Genomic DNA, 15,540 nt, shown 5'->3' on the forward strand with positions numbered 1-15,540 from the left:
AAGTTTGAAACGAACTTCAACAATAATATAAACGATGTAAAGATGTCAGAACTAATTTATCGTACGGTGCCTCCAGAAGGTTACGAAGGACGGATTAGCCTACTCTTGGACGCTACGGAACGAAAGACAAAACGCAAGTATTAACTGCATGGACGAATCGCCGAAAATTTGGCCAGTAGGCTCTTAATCAGGGACCGTTTCGAACCGTTTGATCCACAAGCTTGTCTAAAGCTTCTGTTCTTGCAGTTACAAACATTTTGTTAGACGAAAATAAAACATTGAAATTTTTGTACTAAAAAGGTCAGCGTCAAAAGGTAAACGTGTTTCCTATTAACTTTTATCAGTTTTATTATTAAGTAAGCTTTAGTCGGAGTTTTCTTATAAGATGTAAGCGGATGAAATAATGTTGACTAAAGGGTAATAATTATGTTGAATTTATTTAAGGTAGATAAATATACATGAAAAAGAATAAAACGTAACAAGAAGAAATCAATTAGTGAAAGAGATAAATATGGAATTAACTTACGCTTAAAAAAAAACAACAGACAGATAAGTACTGTTGATTCCTTTGACCAAGTGTTCTTCAGTGTCTCCTTAGCTCTTATGACTTGTGTCAGTTCATGAAATGGAGTGAAAACTATGAATTAGGTGATTATGGTTAACCCATCAGATTTTAAATTTTAAAGAGATGAAAAGTAAATAGACAGCTTAGGGACAGAAGTTAACCTGAAGAACAGGGCAGAATTATGTAATGAGGGAATATTCTAAAGAACTGCATTCCCGTATGGCGTATGTTTTGTGATCATCCGAGCACTAAACGACAGAAGCTTCAATTTGTTAAACTTTTGAAACTTTGTTTGTAGTTGGCGAATACGTTAATCCGATAGAATAATGCAAAAAAAAACTATTTCTCTTTCAAGAACTGTGATTGTGGACGATAAATTGACCACTTATTAACTTATTAACAAATAGATTTGGACAAGAAAATGACTTGTGTAAAGACTTTTCCCATGACAGATTATTCAGTACTTAATTCCATTTTTTTACTTTGTTCTTCTGCCACTAAACAATAACAAACGATTTTTAGTTATTAGTTTGAGTCCCCTGCCTTTGCCAAATAAAGCGAAATATGTTAACGTCTAAAAAGGGAACTACCTGCCCATTCTAGTCTTACTCAGTACTGTTGACAATGCAACGCTAAATCGAACAGAAATGTACCTGTTAAGTGGATTTGGGTGACGGTCAAGTAGATTATTTTTACAGTCGCGTTTTATATACCTAGCAGTTAAGGGGTGTTTACTTCAATACGTTACTTTTGTATGTGCGAATATTTCTTTACAGAACCGTACTCACATTTTTTCTGCCTTAGGTTAAACACATTCTGCTGGCATAATTTAGAGTACAATAGACAGTCTTTACGCTCACTGCCCGGGCAGGCAGAATATGACAATTTTCCAGAAGAAATTGCCCAAGCTTTGTCTTGACTTGCAGTGCAAAAAGTCGTAAGCCTATTAGTCGGGCATCTTGCGCATAACTGGTAAAGAAGTTCTCATACTATTATGTTATTTCAAGTATATTGACAATTCGATATCCGTCAAAGTTTGTGTTTTTCATTGACTTGCCAGTAAAACTTAACCGAGGAGCTCTTTCATTCCCTATCAGGAAATTAACTACCTTTGATTTTTATCGTAAATTTTCTCACATACAAAACTTTATTGCTTTAAATGTGGTTCACTTTGGATTTCCGTGTTAAATGCGACTTCAGATTCTGATCTAACTGAAGCCTTTTTTCTATTCTTGAAAGAAATGCGTGTACTTGTCTGGCTTGTTAACAAACTAGCTACCTGCCAAGGTTGCGCTTACTCGATGATGTTGATAGAAGAACGCTAAATCGAGTTTACGATTACATTATCGACCATTATCATTTAGGTAAAGGCAGTTAACAGAGCCTTTTGCACGTAAAAGATGCGTATATAAACGACTATTTTCTTAGCAAATTACTTGGTTCGTGACTTCTTCTAGTCCAGGCTTGAGAAAAATCTCCTGGCAGAATTGCTGACACAATAGATATTTGTACGCGTTCAACCGTGCAGGCAGAATATGCCAATTGATGAGCAGAATTTATTTTACCACTTACGTTTTAAGTTAAATAAACGCAGTTAAAATTGAGTTCACTTTACGATGTTTATATCAAAAACTACTTAGTTGACGAATTACGTGTTTCATTAGTTTTTTTGCCTTAGGTTACGTACACTCCGTTTGCACAATTCCGAGCAAGGTAGGTAATTTTTACGCTCACTGACTTGGCAGGCAGAACATGCCAATTTGCTGGCAGAATTGATCTAAGCATAGTCTTGGTCTCTGACATCGCGTGCAAAACTTGTAAAGAAACAGTTTACCATTCAGGTTCGACCCAAGAAAGAGCCTTATTCTTCTCTACCTTTGACAAAGGTTAGGATATCTATATAGTGCATATACATTGTAGGTTCGAATCTAAAAGTCAAGCTAGATCGTTTATCTTTCAGTGTTAGGTAAACACCCCAAATGGCATTCGCGTTTCCGATAATCGAAAATTGTTGAAGCAACTTTAAAGAACTTCTTTGGTGTCTATAAAATAATTTAATACTGATAACTAGAATAACTAGAAATACTTTATTAGCTATTTCGATGTCTGTTTTAACTCGGGTCTTTTTTTTTCAGGTTCAAGATGAAGTCGTTGGTTCTATTCAAGTTCATTATGATGGTCTCTTGTCTTTCGCATCTATCAAAAGGTTCGAAATTTTAAATCGCTCTTTTTATATTTATTGAGAATGTGGATTTATTAAGACAGTAAGTGCGCGAAACCAGAGCGTTCAAACGAGAGGGTTGTCCATTGCGAGTTTAAGTTTAAAGCCTCAGTTAAAATGTAGAATTACCAAGTTATGCCTGATCAGTGTTTTCTACAAACTAGCACAATTTACTGATGTGTCGTGACTGAGACTACATTAGACAATATATATTGCTCAATTGTCTTCTCAACTCGTTTTTTCTTAGCTTTTTTGTTGGAGAGACAAGCACTGTATATTTTAGTACTCACGAAATAGCCTCATCAGACGTGAAGAAAAGAGTTTACTTCTTATAACAGGGTACGGCACTGCTTTTTTTGGAAAAGTGTCGTGAAACTAATTTGTGAGGGGCCCTTCTTAAAGGTCGGTATTTCGAAATTCGGGCCGCCCACAAAAGCGATCGGAATTCTCACCACACACTTGTATAATGAGATCTTTAAGATATGTCAGTTACGTCTTTTGGATTAAAGTTCATCGAAAATATTCACGAATATTCCTGAATAGCTCACTAATACAGTCGGATGGCATAGATGAGGAAAGGTGACTTTGTTCTTTTAGATTGTTCATCATTTCTTCCGTTGTCAACACCTAATTCAAGCAAATCAAACGCTAGAGTTATCATAAGTACGTTCTTATCAACCGAATACGTTCTTATTACTCTTATTAACCGAATAAATAGAGATTACTCCATGGAAAATGCGTGCGTAAGATTTTTATTCACGAGTTGAGTAGTATCAGAAAACGAACGAGTGAGCGTAGCGAACGAGTGAGTTTTCTGATACAACTCTACGAGTGAATAAAAATCGTACAAAGCATTTTCCATGGTGTAATCTCTATTTATTTTAAATCGCTCGACTTTTTATCAGGTCAGTTACGCGCGTGTTTAGGAAACCCATTCATCTGCCATAAACTAAAATAGCTAAAACATGTTTGTCTTTCAAAATCACATCTTTAATGAAGTAGCACAAGAAATGAGACGTAAGTTTTATACTCTCACAACTTTTACAGAAACAACTTTTGATAGAAAACCTGACTGAGACTTGTACAAAATTTGCAAGTTCCAGTTCAATGTTTTAACAGAACAAAACAGCGCTAAACGCTGAATAACTCAACGCGAACTCGAGCGAACTTTTACCAAATTAAATCAAAAAAACAGTCTGCCAAAACCAAGGGCAAACCTGCAGTGTCTTAGTCATCATCTGAATCAAAACTCGCTACAATCCCTCGAAGTGAAGACGGCCCGTATTCTTGTCCTTCCTTTGTGCGAATTTACTCAAAGGTTTATTCAACTCGGCAGGAGGAATTTCGTTTATCTCGCTTCGTGTTTCTCTTTTTGTTTGAAGAAACGTTGTGACAACAAGGCCGTCTTGTTTCGTTTTCTTTTTAGTGTTTTGGTTTTCCTGTTCTGCAATATAAACGACTCAGTGGAGCCGTTAAAGACACAAACTTACAAACCTTAAACGTGTCTCCGCCATGTCGCCGGTGTTTACGACGAGCATCAAAATGGCGATACGGTGTTGTTCACAAGTTGTTTTTCGTCGTTCGCGCTTGTGATTGGATGAACGACGTTTTTTCACTAGTGAGTTTTCATAGTTCGCCTTTCCTATTGGCTAATGCATTTTACGTATGATTTGTACGCAATCGTTTTTTCGTGAGAAAATCTCAGTATCTATGATATAATTTGTGTTTCTAATCCAGTTAGATTGATGTTTGTGGTATGAGTCAATAATAAATAAAAATAATCACAATTCAAATACGAAATTGGGAAACGATCCCTAAATTTTATTGATTTAGTTCAAGACAGTGATATTCACTCAAGTGTCTGAGATAGTTCGGATTTGCTTTGGTTTTGAATTACCGCTTATGCTTCGAGTTTTTATTGGTTCTTTGTATTGTATACAGTCAACTTTCTCTAAGACGGACACCTTCGGGACCGGCCGCAACTGTCCGTCTTATAGGGAGTTTGGTTACAGTAAAATGAGTGAAAAACGGCAGGGACCATCACCAGGTGTCCGTCTTATGGCGGTGTCCGTTAAGAAAGAATAGACTGTATGTCATTTGTCAGTGACCAGCTGCAGTTACTATAATATCAAATATTTGAATATTTCAGCTCAGGACAGTTCGTCTAGCACAAGTAGCAACACTGTAAACGGCTGCTACACGTTCCATGACGTCGACGGTACATGGGAGGAGGCTCGTGACGCGTGCCGCAAAATGGGAGCCCACCTAGTTACCATGGAAACAACAGACGAGTGGAGCAAAGTGAAGAGCTTAATCGCAGAGAAAGTGAAGAAAAGTGGTAGCTACACGCAGTGGTACATTGGACTGCGTAAGGAAAGTAAGACTTGGAAGTGGACCGAGGCAGGCTCTCCAGGTGTTGTCGTGGCAACAGATGACAGCCGCTGGCAGAGCGGCGAACCTTCTGCCGCCTCAGGAATCCCAGCAGAAGATTGTGCTGAAATTTATTCCAACTATTTGAATAAGATTGGAAAGTTTAATAATGTCGAATGCAATGTTAAATATCCTCAAAGAGTAGATTCCCACGGCAATCCGTTACCACCACGTGGATACATTTGTGAAAATTATTGAAGCTGATCTTATCAACCAAATATTCTATGAGTTAACCTGATTTATTGATATCACTTTAATAATCAAGTATTAAATTGTATAAGTAGCAAAGTGTAAGCTTAAAAGGACGACAAATTAAAAAATAAACAAGTGTTAAAGACATCAGGAAAATCCGTTTTTGTATGTGTTTATTTAGTTAAGTTTGACTTTCTTTGTTTGTTCTAGTTCTCTGAATCAAAAACCTATTTTTTTCTGATCAAGACGTTTCATGTGTACCGGTTAAAGATGAAGTCACGTACTTATATTTTTGTTCGTAAGTCATTTATTTTTTTCCCCTGTATTTGGTAGTGTCTGGTATAGTACTGGTACAAGGAACCCAGATCAATCTCCCGTTGATATTACATATTAAAGAAAGTAGAGTATGATCTGAATTTTTATGACAATGTAGTTGTGTCGGTATATTAAACGACAGATTATTCGAATATATTGAAATGAAAAAAAAAAAGAGATAGCTTCTTACGTTGTCACGGACAACTGAATGCAAACAATGGAATAAAGAAAGCTTTTAAAACCTCATCAAATGACTGACCCTCCCCCCTCCCCACAAAATATATTATTATTTCTCTTTCTAACTCTCTCAGGGCCTGCTAATATGAAAAAAGTCCCGAGTAGGAGGGTCCCCCCTTCCTCCGCACCATCGTTTACCGTGCGTTTAAATGCAAAAAGTTTTATCCGTCAACAGCAGCAAAAATGGCCCCCCGGTGGCTACTGGCTTCACTCCTGTGCACAGTTGTGCAAAGGGTGGACAACGCTATCCACCGGATGAAATTGCTATCCAGTGGATAACTGTCATACAAAACTTACTACGCTATCTACAAGGTACTGAATTATCCGGTGGATAGCGTTATCCACCCCTTGAACAACGGGGGCCTGCTCTGTATGCCCGGACTTGTCACTGGTAAGCGAGTAAAAAACCCCAATGTATCTATTAACTTTTTTATGACACGCAAAATTAATTTCAAAAGCACAACAAAAATCTTTCGGTAAAAAAACCTATACAAAACCTAGGATGCAGTCCACTTAATCGGTTTTCACTTGAGTACCGAAAGTAATCTGCGTTTGCTTTGGTTTTGCATTACTACGCTCAGTGATTTGTTTAAAAATCTCGCGCCACTTTCTCAGCCAATCAGAACTCAAACTTAAGCCAACTCTCGCGCAAGCTTTCCCGCGCTTTCTCTCAGTTTGCTTCGAGTTTTGATTGGTTCACTGAATTGTTTGTGTCCTTTGTGATTGGCCAAATTAATTACTTTGCTTTCGGTTTTACGACAGTTAATTAGAAAACTGCTCTATAGGCTGTAAAAAAACAAAACTGAACAATGCTGTTTTCAATCGAGATAGACGGGGATGATGAAACAACAATGCCATTTTTTTTGTTTGAAGTCTATGAAACTGAGAAAAATTGCTTACACAAGTTAAATTGTAAATGTTTATTGCAAATCTATTTATTTACAAACAAATTACTAGAAATAAACAAAGCGGAATAAATCTCTAACTACATATTACAATTTTTTGGGGTATAAGATTGATAGTTTATTTATAGGAGGAATCCTTTCTTAAGTCCTCCGAAATTTGATTTTTTCGATTGATCTTTCTTTTCAGTCGTTGGCATTTTCGTCACTGTGTTATCTTGTTGTTTCTCGCCGCCATTTTCCGGACCTGATGTATCTGCATTGACCAATATCTCGATTTGTGTTTCATTTGAGTCGTCTTTAGAAACATCGCTCAAGTCTTCCATTGTAGGAACGTTATCTTCCTTTGTGGCACTCTATGAGATATAAAAAACAACAAAGAATTAATTCTCAGACAACTCACTCAAACACGATACTCCGTATGATAGATACGAGTGAATTAACCAAAAATACTTGCAAACTAGGTCGTTGGTGTGGGGGGCAAATTCTAGTTTTTCAATCGCAATTTAAATTCTGATCCAGATTTGTGTAAGGTTTTGTTAGTTTTTCGCCATTACCTCTGTAGCACCGTTTTCCTCCTCCTCATCTTTGCTGGCAAATTTCCTGTAGAGATAAAACCCTGCTCCGGCTGCTATCCCTACGGTAAGACAAGCCAAGAAGAAAGTCTTCAATTTTCCCATGCTTTCTGTAAATACAGTCGCTTTTGTAAAGCTTCACTTTCAAAGTCTAGCCCCTTAAGAACAGAGAATAAACACTCGCGGTACTCTCAAGGCAATTTGCTTTGAAAACAACAAAGGTCAACAAATAGTGTTTGTGACGTGGATATGATGTCATCTAATTAACAATTAGAAAGCGCGCGCTTACGTATGATTAGTTGCCTTTGGTCGGCAAATCTCCCCAGTCTTTCTCTCTGCATGGCTTTTTTGGCGATGCAAAAGACCCCCTTCACCGATACGAGGTATTGCTTTCCATTTGCATGGAAAATGGGGAAAAACGGGCTGTTCCGGCGCCGTGGGAAATCAAGGGGAACGGTCCTTCTCACCAGCAGTTATTCGTTAGCGATAGTTCTTTCAGCCAGCCAGCCGCTTTTCTCTATCGTAAGTGACACTGACCATTAGCCCGGCTTTAGTTACTTTTAGTGGTGCCGCGCTCTATAGGGAACAACTGTCTAAATGCACGCGCTCAATGGCGAATTTTATTGCGCGACCAAAAACTGTTGTAAAACGATAAAAATGTTTCAATTTTGTGTGCTTGCGGTTAGTTCCACTCCAATTTGCTTGCGGTTAGTTCCACTCCTGTTTGCTTGCGTTTAGCTTTTATTTGTTAGTAAGGGCAGCATTTTTTTAAAATTAATAACCGTATCACTCGCGTAGTACTACTTTTGTTTACGCCATTTTGCGCGTGCATTTAGACAGTTGTTTTCCCTATAGAGCGCGGCACCACTAAAAGTAACTAAAGCCATTAGCCCACCTCGCCTACCACCTCATTTAAGAGCTCACCATTAAATGTTATAACATTTTTTTACATGTGAACTTTAGGACACATATGTATACAACGAAAGGTTAACCGCACTCAATATTCCGAAGTCGGTAATAGAAAAAGAGAAAGTTATAATCTGCGCCAACGCAAGAATGAACTATATTTACTTTGGCCAAGTTAAAACCAAACTTAGGATTAGGAACGATGATATTGAAACAACAATGCCATTTTTTTTGTTTTCCCATTTTTTTTGTTCGAAGTCTCTGACACTGAGAAGAATTGCTTACACAAGTTTAATTGTAAATGTTTATTGCAAATCTATTTATTTACAAACAAATTACTAGAAATAAACAAAGCGGAATAAATCTCTAACTACATATTACAATTTTTTTGGGTATAAGATTGATAGTTTATTTATAGGAGGAATCCTTTCTTAAGTCCTCCGAAATTTGATTTTTTCCATTGATCTTTCTTTTCCGTCGTTCCTTGAGTCGTGGCTGGCATTTTCGTCACTGTGTTATCTTGTTGTTTCTCGACGCCATTTTCCGGACCTGATGTATCTGCATTGACCAATATCCCGATTTGTGGTTCATTCGAGTCGTCTTTAGAAACATCGCTCAAGTCTCCCATTGTAGGAACGTTATCTTCCTCAGTGACACTCTGTGAGATATAGAAAACAAGAAAGAATTAATTCTCAGGCGACACATTCAAACATCAGATACTCCGTGTGGTAGGTGCGCGCGAATTATTAAACAAAAAATACTTGCAAACTAGGTCGTTGGGCAAATTCTAGTTTTTCAATTGCATTCTAAATCCTGATCCAGATTTGTGTAAGGTTTTGTTAGTTTTTCGCCATTACCTCTGTAGCACCGTTTTCTTCCTCTTCATCTTTGCTGGCAAATTTCCTGTAGAGATAAAACCCTGCTCCGGCTGCTATCCCTACGGTAAGACAAGCCAAGAAGAAAGTCTTCAATTTTCCCATGCTTTCTGTAAGTGAAGTCGCTTATGTAAAGCTTCACTTTCAAAGTCTAGCCCCTTAAGAACAGAGAATTAACACTCGCGGTACTCTCAAGGCAATTTGCTTTGGAAACAACAAAGGTCAACAAATAGTGTTTGTGACGTGGATATGATGTCATCTAATTAACAATTAGAAAGCGCGCGCTTACGTATGATTAGTTGCCTTTGGTTGGTAAATCTCCCCAGTCTTTCTCTCTGCATGGCTTTTTTGGCAATGCAAAAAAGCCGCCCTTCACCGGTACGAGGTATTACTTTCCATTTGTATGGAAAATGGGGAAAAACGGGCTGTCCCGGCGCCGTGGGAAATCGAGGGAAACGGTCCATCTCATCAGCAATTATTCGTTAGCGATAGTTCTTTCAGCCAGCCAGCCGCTTTTCTCTATCTTAAACGACACTGACCATCAGCCCACCTCATTTAAGAGCTCACCATTAAATGTTATAACATTTTTTTACATGTGAACTTTAGGACACATATGTATACAACGAAAGGTTAACCGCACTCATTATTCCGAAGTCGGTAATAGAAGAAAGAGAAAAAGTTATAATCTGCGCCAACGAAAGAATGAACTATGTTTAATTTGGCCAAGTTAAAACCAAATTTAGGATCAGGAACGATGATATTGAAACAACAATGCCATTTTTTTTGTTTGAAGTCTGTGACACTGAGAAAAATTACTTACACGAGTTAAATTGTAAATGTTTATTGCAAATCTATTTATTTACAAACAAATTACTAGAAATAAACAAAGCGGAATAAATCTCTAACTACATATTACAATTTTTTTGGGTATAAGATTGATAGTTTATTTATAGGAGGAATCCTTTCTTAAGTCCTCCGAAATTTGATTTTTTCGATTGATCTTTCTTTTCCGTCGTTCCTTGAGTCGTGGCTGGCATTTTCGTCACTGTGTTATCTTGTTGTTTCTCGACGCTATTTTCCGGACCTGATGTATCTGCATTGACCAATATCTCGATTTGTGGTTCATTCGAGTCGTCTTTAGAAACATCGCTCAAGTCTCCCATTGTAGGAACGTTATCTTCCTCAGTGACACTCTGTGAGATATAGAAAACAAGAAAGAATTAATTCTCAGGCGACACATTCAAACATCAGATACTCCGTGTGGTAGGTGCGCGCGAATTATTAAACAAAAAATACTTGCAAACTAGGTCGTTGGTTCTTGTTGTGGGCGTTGTAGCAAATTCTAGTTTTTCAATCGCATTTTAAATTCTGATTCAGATTTATGCAACGTTTTGGTATTTTTTTCGCTGTTACCTCTGTAGCACCGTTTTCCTCCTCCTCATCTTTGCTGGCAAATTTCCTGTAGAGATAAAACCCTGCTCCGGCTGCTATCCCTACGGTAAGACAAGCCAAGAAGAAAGTCTTCAATTTTCCCATGTTTTCTGTAACTGAACTCGCTTTTTGTAAAGCTTCACTTTCAAAGTCTAGCCCCTTAAGAACAGAGAATAAACACTCGCGGTACTCTCAAGGCAATTTGCTTTGGAAACAACAAAGGTCAACAATTAGTGTTTGTGACGTGGATATGATGTCATCTAATTAACAATTAGAAAGCGCGCGCTTACGTATGATTAGTTGCCTTTGGTTGGTGAATCTCCCCAGTCTTTCTCTCTGCATGGCTTTTTTGGCAATGCAAAAAGACGCCCTTCACCGGTACGAGGTATTGCTTTCCATTTGTATGGAAAATGGGGAAAAACGGGCTGTCCCGGCGCCGTGGGAAATCAAGGGAAACGGTCCTTCTCATCAGCAATTATTCGATAGCGGTAGTTCTTTCAGCCAGCCAGCCGCCTTTCTCTATCGTAAGTGACACTGGCCATTAGCCCACCTCGCCTACCACCTCCTTTAAGAGCACACCATTAAATGTTATAACATTTTTTTACATGTGAACTTTAGGACACATTTGTATACAACGAAAGGTTAACGGCACTCAATATTCCGAAGTCGGTAATAGAAAAAAAGAGAAAAAGTTATAATCTGCGCCAACGAAAGAATGAACTATGTTTAATTTGGCCAAGTTAAAACCAAATTTAGGATCAGGGACGATGATATTGAAGCAACAATGCCATTTTTTTTGTTTGAAGTCTCTGACACTGAGAAAAATTACTTACACGAGTTAAATTGTAAATGTTTATTGCAAATCTATTTATTTATAAACAAATTACTAGAAATAAACAAAGCGGAATAAATCTCTAACTACATATTACAATTTTTTGGGGTATAAGATTGATAGTTTATTTATAGGAGGAATCCTTTCTTAAGTCCTCCGAAATTTGATTTTTTCCATTGATCTTTCTTTTCCGTCGTTCCTTGAGTCGTGGCTGGCATTTTCGTCACTGTGTTATCTTGTTGTTTCTCGACGCCATTTTCCGGACCTGATGTATCTGCATTGACCAATATCCCGATTTGTGGTTCATTCGAGTCGTCTTTAGAAACATCGCTCAAGTCTCCCATTGTAGGAACGTTATCTTCCTCAGTGACACTCTGTGAGATATAGAAAACAAGAAAGAATTAATTCTCAGGCGACACATTCAAACATCAGATACTCCGTGTGGTAGGTGCGCGCGAATTATTAAACAAAAAATACTTGCAAACTAGGTCGTTGGTTCTTGTTGTGGGCGTTGTAGCAAATTCTAGTTTTTCAATCGCATTTTAAATTCTGATTCAGATTTATGCAACGTTTTGGTATTTTTTTCGCTGTTACCTCTGTAGCACCGTTTTCCTCCTCCTCATCTTTGCTGGCAAATTTCCTGTAGAGATAAAACCCTGCTCCGGCTGCTATCCCTACGGTAAGACAAGCCAAGAAGAAAGTCTTCAATTTTCCCATGCTTTCTGTAACTGAAGTCGCTTTTGTAAAGCTTCACTTTCAAAGTCTAGCCCCTTAAGAACAGAGAATAGACACTCGCAGTACTCTCAAGGCAATTTGCTTTGAAAACAACAAAGGTCAACAAATAGTGTTTGTGACGTGGATATGATGTCATCTAATTAACAATTAGAAAGCGCGCGCCTACGTATGATTAGTTGCCTTTGGTCGGTAAATCTTTCCAGTCTTTCTCTCTGCATGGCTTTTTTAGCAATGCAAAAAGACGCCCTTCACCGGTACGAGGTATTGCTTTCCATTTGTATGGAAAATGGGGAAAAACGGGCTGTCCCGGCGCCGTGGGAAATCAAGGGAAACGGTCCTTCTCATCAGCAATTATTCGATAGCGGTAGTTCTTTCAGCCAGCCAGCCGCCTTTCTCTATCGTAAGTGACACTGGCCATTAGCCCACCTCGCCTACCACCTCCTTTAAGAGCACACCATTAAATGTTATAACATTTTTTTACATGTGAACTTTAGGACACATTTGTATACAACGAAAGGTTAACGGCACTCAATATTCCGAAGTCGGTAATAGAAAAAAGAGAAAAAGTTATAATCTGCGCCAACGAAAGAATGAACTATGTTTAATTTGGCCAAGTTAAAACCAAATTTAGGATCAGGAACGATGATATTGAAACAACAATGCCATTTTTTTTGTTTGAAGTCTCTGACACTGAGAAAAATTACTTACACGAGTTAAATTGTAAATGTTTATTGCAAATCTATTTATTTACAAACAAATTACTAGAAATAAACAAAGCGGAATAAATCTCTAACTACATATTACAATTTTTTTGGGTATAAGATTGATAGTTTATTTATAGGAGGAATCCTTTCTTAAGTCCTCCGAAATTTGATTTTTTCCATTGATCTTTCTTTTCCGTCGTTCCTTGAGTCGTGGCTGGCATTTTCGTCACTGTGTTATCTTGTTGTTTCTCGACGCCATTTTCCGGACCTGATGTATCTGCATTGACCAATATCTCGATTTGTGGTTCATTCGAGTCGTCTTTAGAAACATCGCTCAAGTCTCCCATTGTAGGAACGTTATCTTCCTCAGTGACACTCTGTGAGATATAGAAAACAAGAAAGAATTAATTCTCAGGCGACACATTCAAACATCAGATACTCCGTGTGGTAGGTGCGCGCGAATTATTAAACAAAAAATACTTGCAAACTAGGTCGTTAGTTCTTGTTGTGGGCGTTGTAGCAAATTCTAGTTTTTCAATCGCATTTTAAATTCTGATTCAGATTTATGCAACGTTTTGGTATTTTTTTCGCTGTTACCTCTGTAGCACCGTTTTCCTCCTCCTCATCTTTGCTGGCAAATTTCCTGTAGAGATAAAACCCTGCTCCGGCTGCTATCCCTACGGTAAGACAAGCCAAGAAGAAAGTCTTCAATTTTCCCATGCTTTCTGTAACTGAAGTCGCTTTTGTAAAGCTTCACTTTCAAAGTCTAGCCCCTTAAGAACAGAGAATAGACACTCGCAGTACTCTCAAGGCAATTTGCTTTGAAAACAACAAAGGTCATCAAATAGTGTTTGTGACGTGGTTATGATGTCATCTAATTAACAATTAGAAAGCGCGCGCCTACGTATGATTAGTTGCCTTTGGTCGGTAAACCTTTCCAGTCTTTCTCTCTGCATGGCTTTTTTTGGCAATGCAAAAAGACCCCCTTCACCGGTACGAGGTATTGCTTTCCATTTGTATGGAAAATGGGGAAAAACGGGCTGTCCCGGCGTGTGGGAAATCAAAGGGGAACGGTCCTTCTCACCAGCAGTTATTCGTTAGCGGTAGTTCTTTCAGCCAGCCAGCCGCTTTTCTCTATCGTAAGTGACACTGACCATCAGCCCACCTCATTTAAGAGCTCACCATTAAATGTTATAACATTTTTTTACATGTGAACTTTAGGACACATATGTATACAACGAAAGGTTAACCGCACTCAATATTCCGAAGTCAGTAATAGAAAAAAGAGAAAAAGTTATAATCTGCGCCAACGAAAGAATGAACTATATTTACTTTGGCCAAGTTAAAACCAAATTTAGGATTAGGAACGATATAATGAAACAACAATGCCATTTTTTTTGTTTGAAGTCTCTGACACTGAGAAAAATTGCTTGTACAAGTTCAATTGTAAATTTTTATTGCAAATCTATTTATTTACAAACAAATTACTAGAAATAAACAAAGCGGAATAAATCTCTAACTACATATTACAATTTTTTGGGGTATAAGATTGATAGTTTATTTATAGGAGGAATCCTTTCTTAAGTCCTCCGAAATTTGATTTTTTCGATTGATCTTTCTTTTCCGTCGTTCCTTGAGTCGTGGCTGGCATTTTCGTCACTGTGTTATCTTGTTGTTTCTCGACGCCATTTTCCGGACCTGATGTATCTGCATTGACCAATATCTCGAATTGTGGTTCATTTGAGTCGTCTTTAGAAACATCGCTCAAGTCTCCTATTGTAGGGACGTTATCTTCCTCAGTGACACTCTGTGAGATATAGAAAACAACAAGGAATTAATTCTCAGGCGACCCATTCAAACATGATACTCCGTGTGGTAGATGCGCGCGAATTATTAAACAAAAAATACTTGCAAACTAGGTCGTTGGTTATTGTTGTGTGCGTTGTAGCAACATCTAGTTTTTCAATTGCATTTTAAATCCTGACCAGATTTGTGTAAGGTTTTGTTAGTTTTTCGCCATTACCTCTGTAGCACCGATTTCTTCCTCTTCATCTTTGCTGGCAAATTTCCTGTAGAGATAAAACCCTGCTCCGGCTGCTATCCCTACGGTAAGACAAGCCAAGAAGAAAGTCTTCAATTTTCCCATGCTTTCTGTAACTGAAGTCGCTTTTGTAAAGCTTCACTTTCAAAGTCTAGCCCCTTAAGAACAGAGAATAAACACTCGCGGTACTCTCAAGGCAATTTGCTTTGAAAACAACAAATGTCAACAAATAGTGTTTGTGACGTGGATATGATGTCATCTAATTAACAATTAGAAGGCGCGCGCTTACGTATGATTAGTTGCCTTCGGTCGGTAAATCTTCCCAGTCTTTCTCTCTGCATGGCTTTTTGGCAAAAAGACCCCCTTCACCGGTACGAGGTATTGCTTTCCATTTGTATGGAAAATGGGAAAAAACGGGCTGTCCCGGCGCCGTGGGAAATCAAGGGGAACGGTCCTTCTCACCAGCAGTTATTCGTTAGCGGTAGTTCTTTCAGCCAGCCAGCCGCTTTTCTCTATCGTAAGTGACACTGGCCATTAGCCCACCTCGCCTACCACCTCATTTAAGAGCTCACCATTAAA

The 15,540-nt window shown here is 38.2% G+C and overlaps 6 protein-coding genes across 7 annotated transcripts; 1 reads left to right on the forward strand and 5 right to left on the reverse strand.

The window, feature by feature from the left end:
* Positions 1 to 2,253: 2,253 nt before the first annotated feature.
* LOC144650262 (snaclec coagulation factor IX/factor X-binding protein subunit A-like) lies at positions 2,254 to 5,517 on the forward strand. 2 transcript variants are annotated; one of them, XM_078509935.1, is made up of 3 exons: positions 2,254 to 2,278; positions 2,701 to 2,771; positions 4,936 to 5,517. In XM_078509935.1, the coding sequence occupies exons 2-3, from the start codon at positions 2,708 to 2,710 to the stop codon at positions 5,412 to 5,414; spliced, it is 543 nt and encodes a 180-aa protein (XP_078366061.1). In that variant the 5' UTR covers positions 2,254 to 2,278; positions 2,701 to 2,707; the 3' UTR covers positions 5,415 to 5,517. The 2 variants fall into 2 exon arrangements, with proteins under 2 accessions (XP_078366061.1, XP_078366060.1); XM_078509934.1 differs by lacking the exon at positions 2,254 to 2,278 and adding an exon at positions 2,354 to 2,451.
* A 3,103-nt stretch (positions 5,518 to 8,620) lies between these two features.
* LOC144650266 (uncharacterized) lies at positions 8,621 to 9,424 on the reverse strand. The gene is made up of 2 exons (XM_078509941.1): positions 9,201 to 9,424; positions 8,621 to 9,001 (listed from the first exon to the last, which is right to left on the reverse strand). Exons 1-2 carry the CDS (start codon positions 9,321 to 9,323, stop codon positions 8,756 to 8,758), a joined length of 369 nt encoding a protein of 122 aa, XP_078366067.1. The 5' UTR covers positions 9,324 to 9,424; the 3' UTR covers positions 8,621 to 8,755.
* Positions 9,425 to 10,049: 625 nt separating this feature from the next.
* On the reverse strand, positions 10,050 to 11,282 carry LOC144650267 (uncharacterized). The gene is made up of 2 exons (XM_078509942.1): positions 10,632 to 11,282; positions 10,050 to 10,411 (listed from the first exon to the last, which is right to left on the reverse strand). The coding sequence occupies exons 1-2, from the start codon at positions 10,752 to 10,754 to the stop codon at positions 10,166 to 10,168; spliced, it is 369 nt and encodes a 122-aa protein (XP_078366068.1). The 5' UTR covers positions 10,755 to 11,282; the 3' UTR covers positions 10,050 to 10,165.
* A 272-nt stretch (positions 11,283 to 11,554) lies between these two features.
* Positions 11,555 to 12,328, reverse strand: LOC144648729 (uncharacterized). Its single transcript, XM_078508202.1, has 2 exons — positions 12,076 to 12,328; positions 11,555 to 11,855 (listed from the first exon to the last, which is right to left on the reverse strand). The coding sequence occupies exons 1-2, from the start codon at positions 12,196 to 12,198 to the stop codon at positions 11,610 to 11,612; spliced, it is 369 nt and encodes a 122-aa protein (XP_078364328.1). The 5' UTR covers positions 12,199 to 12,328; the 3' UTR covers positions 11,555 to 11,609.
* A 634-nt stretch (positions 12,329 to 12,962) lies between these two features.
* On the reverse strand, positions 12,963 to 13,743 carry LOC144648730 (uncharacterized). Its single transcript, XM_078508203.1, has 2 exons — positions 13,518 to 13,743; positions 12,963 to 13,297 (listed from the first exon to the last, which is right to left on the reverse strand). Exons 1-2 carry the CDS (start codon positions 13,638 to 13,640, stop codon positions 13,052 to 13,054), a joined length of 369 nt encoding a protein of 122 aa, XP_078364329.1. The 5' UTR covers positions 13,641 to 13,743; the 3' UTR covers positions 12,963 to 13,051.
* A 620-nt stretch (positions 13,744 to 14,363) lies between these two features.
* LOC144648731 (uncharacterized) lies at positions 14,364 to 15,203 on the reverse strand. The gene is made up of 2 exons (XM_078508204.1): positions 14,944 to 15,203; positions 14,364 to 14,727 (listed from the first exon to the last, which is right to left on the reverse strand). The coding sequence occupies exons 1-2, from the start codon at positions 15,064 to 15,066 to the stop codon at positions 14,482 to 14,484; spliced, it is 369 nt and encodes a 122-aa protein (XP_078364330.1). The 5' UTR covers positions 15,067 to 15,203; the 3' UTR covers positions 14,364 to 14,481.
* Positions 15,204 to 15,540: the final 337 nt, after the last annotated feature.

Source organism: Oculina patagonica, chromosome 4, assembly GCF_052425735.1.
Source record: "Oculina patagonica isolate OP01 chromosome 4, crgOcupat, whole genome shotgun sequence".
NCBI lineage: Eukaryota > Metazoa > Cnidaria > Anthozoa > Scleractinia > Oculinidae > Oculina > Oculina patagonica.

Bases quoted from the DNA above. Each gene is read 5' to 3' on its own strand.
- LOC144650262 (XM_078509935.1), top strand. From the start codon at position 2,708: ATGAAGTCGTTGGTTCTATTCAAGTTCATTATGATGGTCTCTTGTCTT. The intron at 2,772-4,935 runs GTTCGAAATTTT...TGAATATTTCAG, and splicing joins TCTTTCGCATCTATCAAAAG to CTCAGGACAGTTCGTCTAGC.
- LOC144650266 (XM_078509941.1), bottom strand. From the start codon at position 9,323: ATGGGAAAATTGAAGACTTTCTTCTTGGCTTGTCTTACCGTAGGGATA. The intron at 9,002-9,200 runs GTAATGGCGAAA...TATATCTCACAG, and splicing joins AAGAAAACGGTGCTACAGAG to AGTGTCACTGAGGAAGATAA.
- LOC144650267 (XM_078509942.1), bottom strand. From the start codon at position 10,754: ATGGGAAAATTGAAGACTTTCTTCTTGGCTTGTCTTACCGTAGGGATA. The intron at 10,412-10,631 runs GTAACAGCGAAA...TATATCTCACAG, and splicing joins AGGAAAACGGTGCTACAGAG to AGTGTCACTGAGGAAGATAA.
- LOC144648729 (XM_078508202.1), bottom strand. From the start codon at position 12,198: ATGGGAAAATTGAAGACTTTCTTCTTGGCTTGTCTTACCGTAGGGATA. The intron at 11,856-12,075 runs GTAACAGCGAAA...TATATCTCACAG, and splicing joins AGGAAAACGGTGCTACAGAG to AGTGTCACTGAGGAAGATAA.
- LOC144648730 (XM_078508203.1), bottom strand. From the start codon at position 13,640: ATGGGAAAATTGAAGACTTTCTTCTTGGCTTGTCTTACCGTAGGGATA. The intron at 13,298-13,517 runs GTAACAGCGAAA...TATATCTCACAG, and splicing joins AGGAAAACGGTGCTACAGAG to AGTGTCACTGAGGAAGATAA.
- LOC144648731 (XM_078508204.1), bottom strand. From the start codon at position 15,066: ATGGGAAAATTGAAGACTTTCTTCTTGGCTTGTCTTACCGTAGGGATA. The intron at 14,728-14,943 runs GTAATGGCGAAA...TATATCTCACAG, and splicing joins AAGAAATCGGTGCTACAGAG to AGTGTCACTGAGGAAGATAA.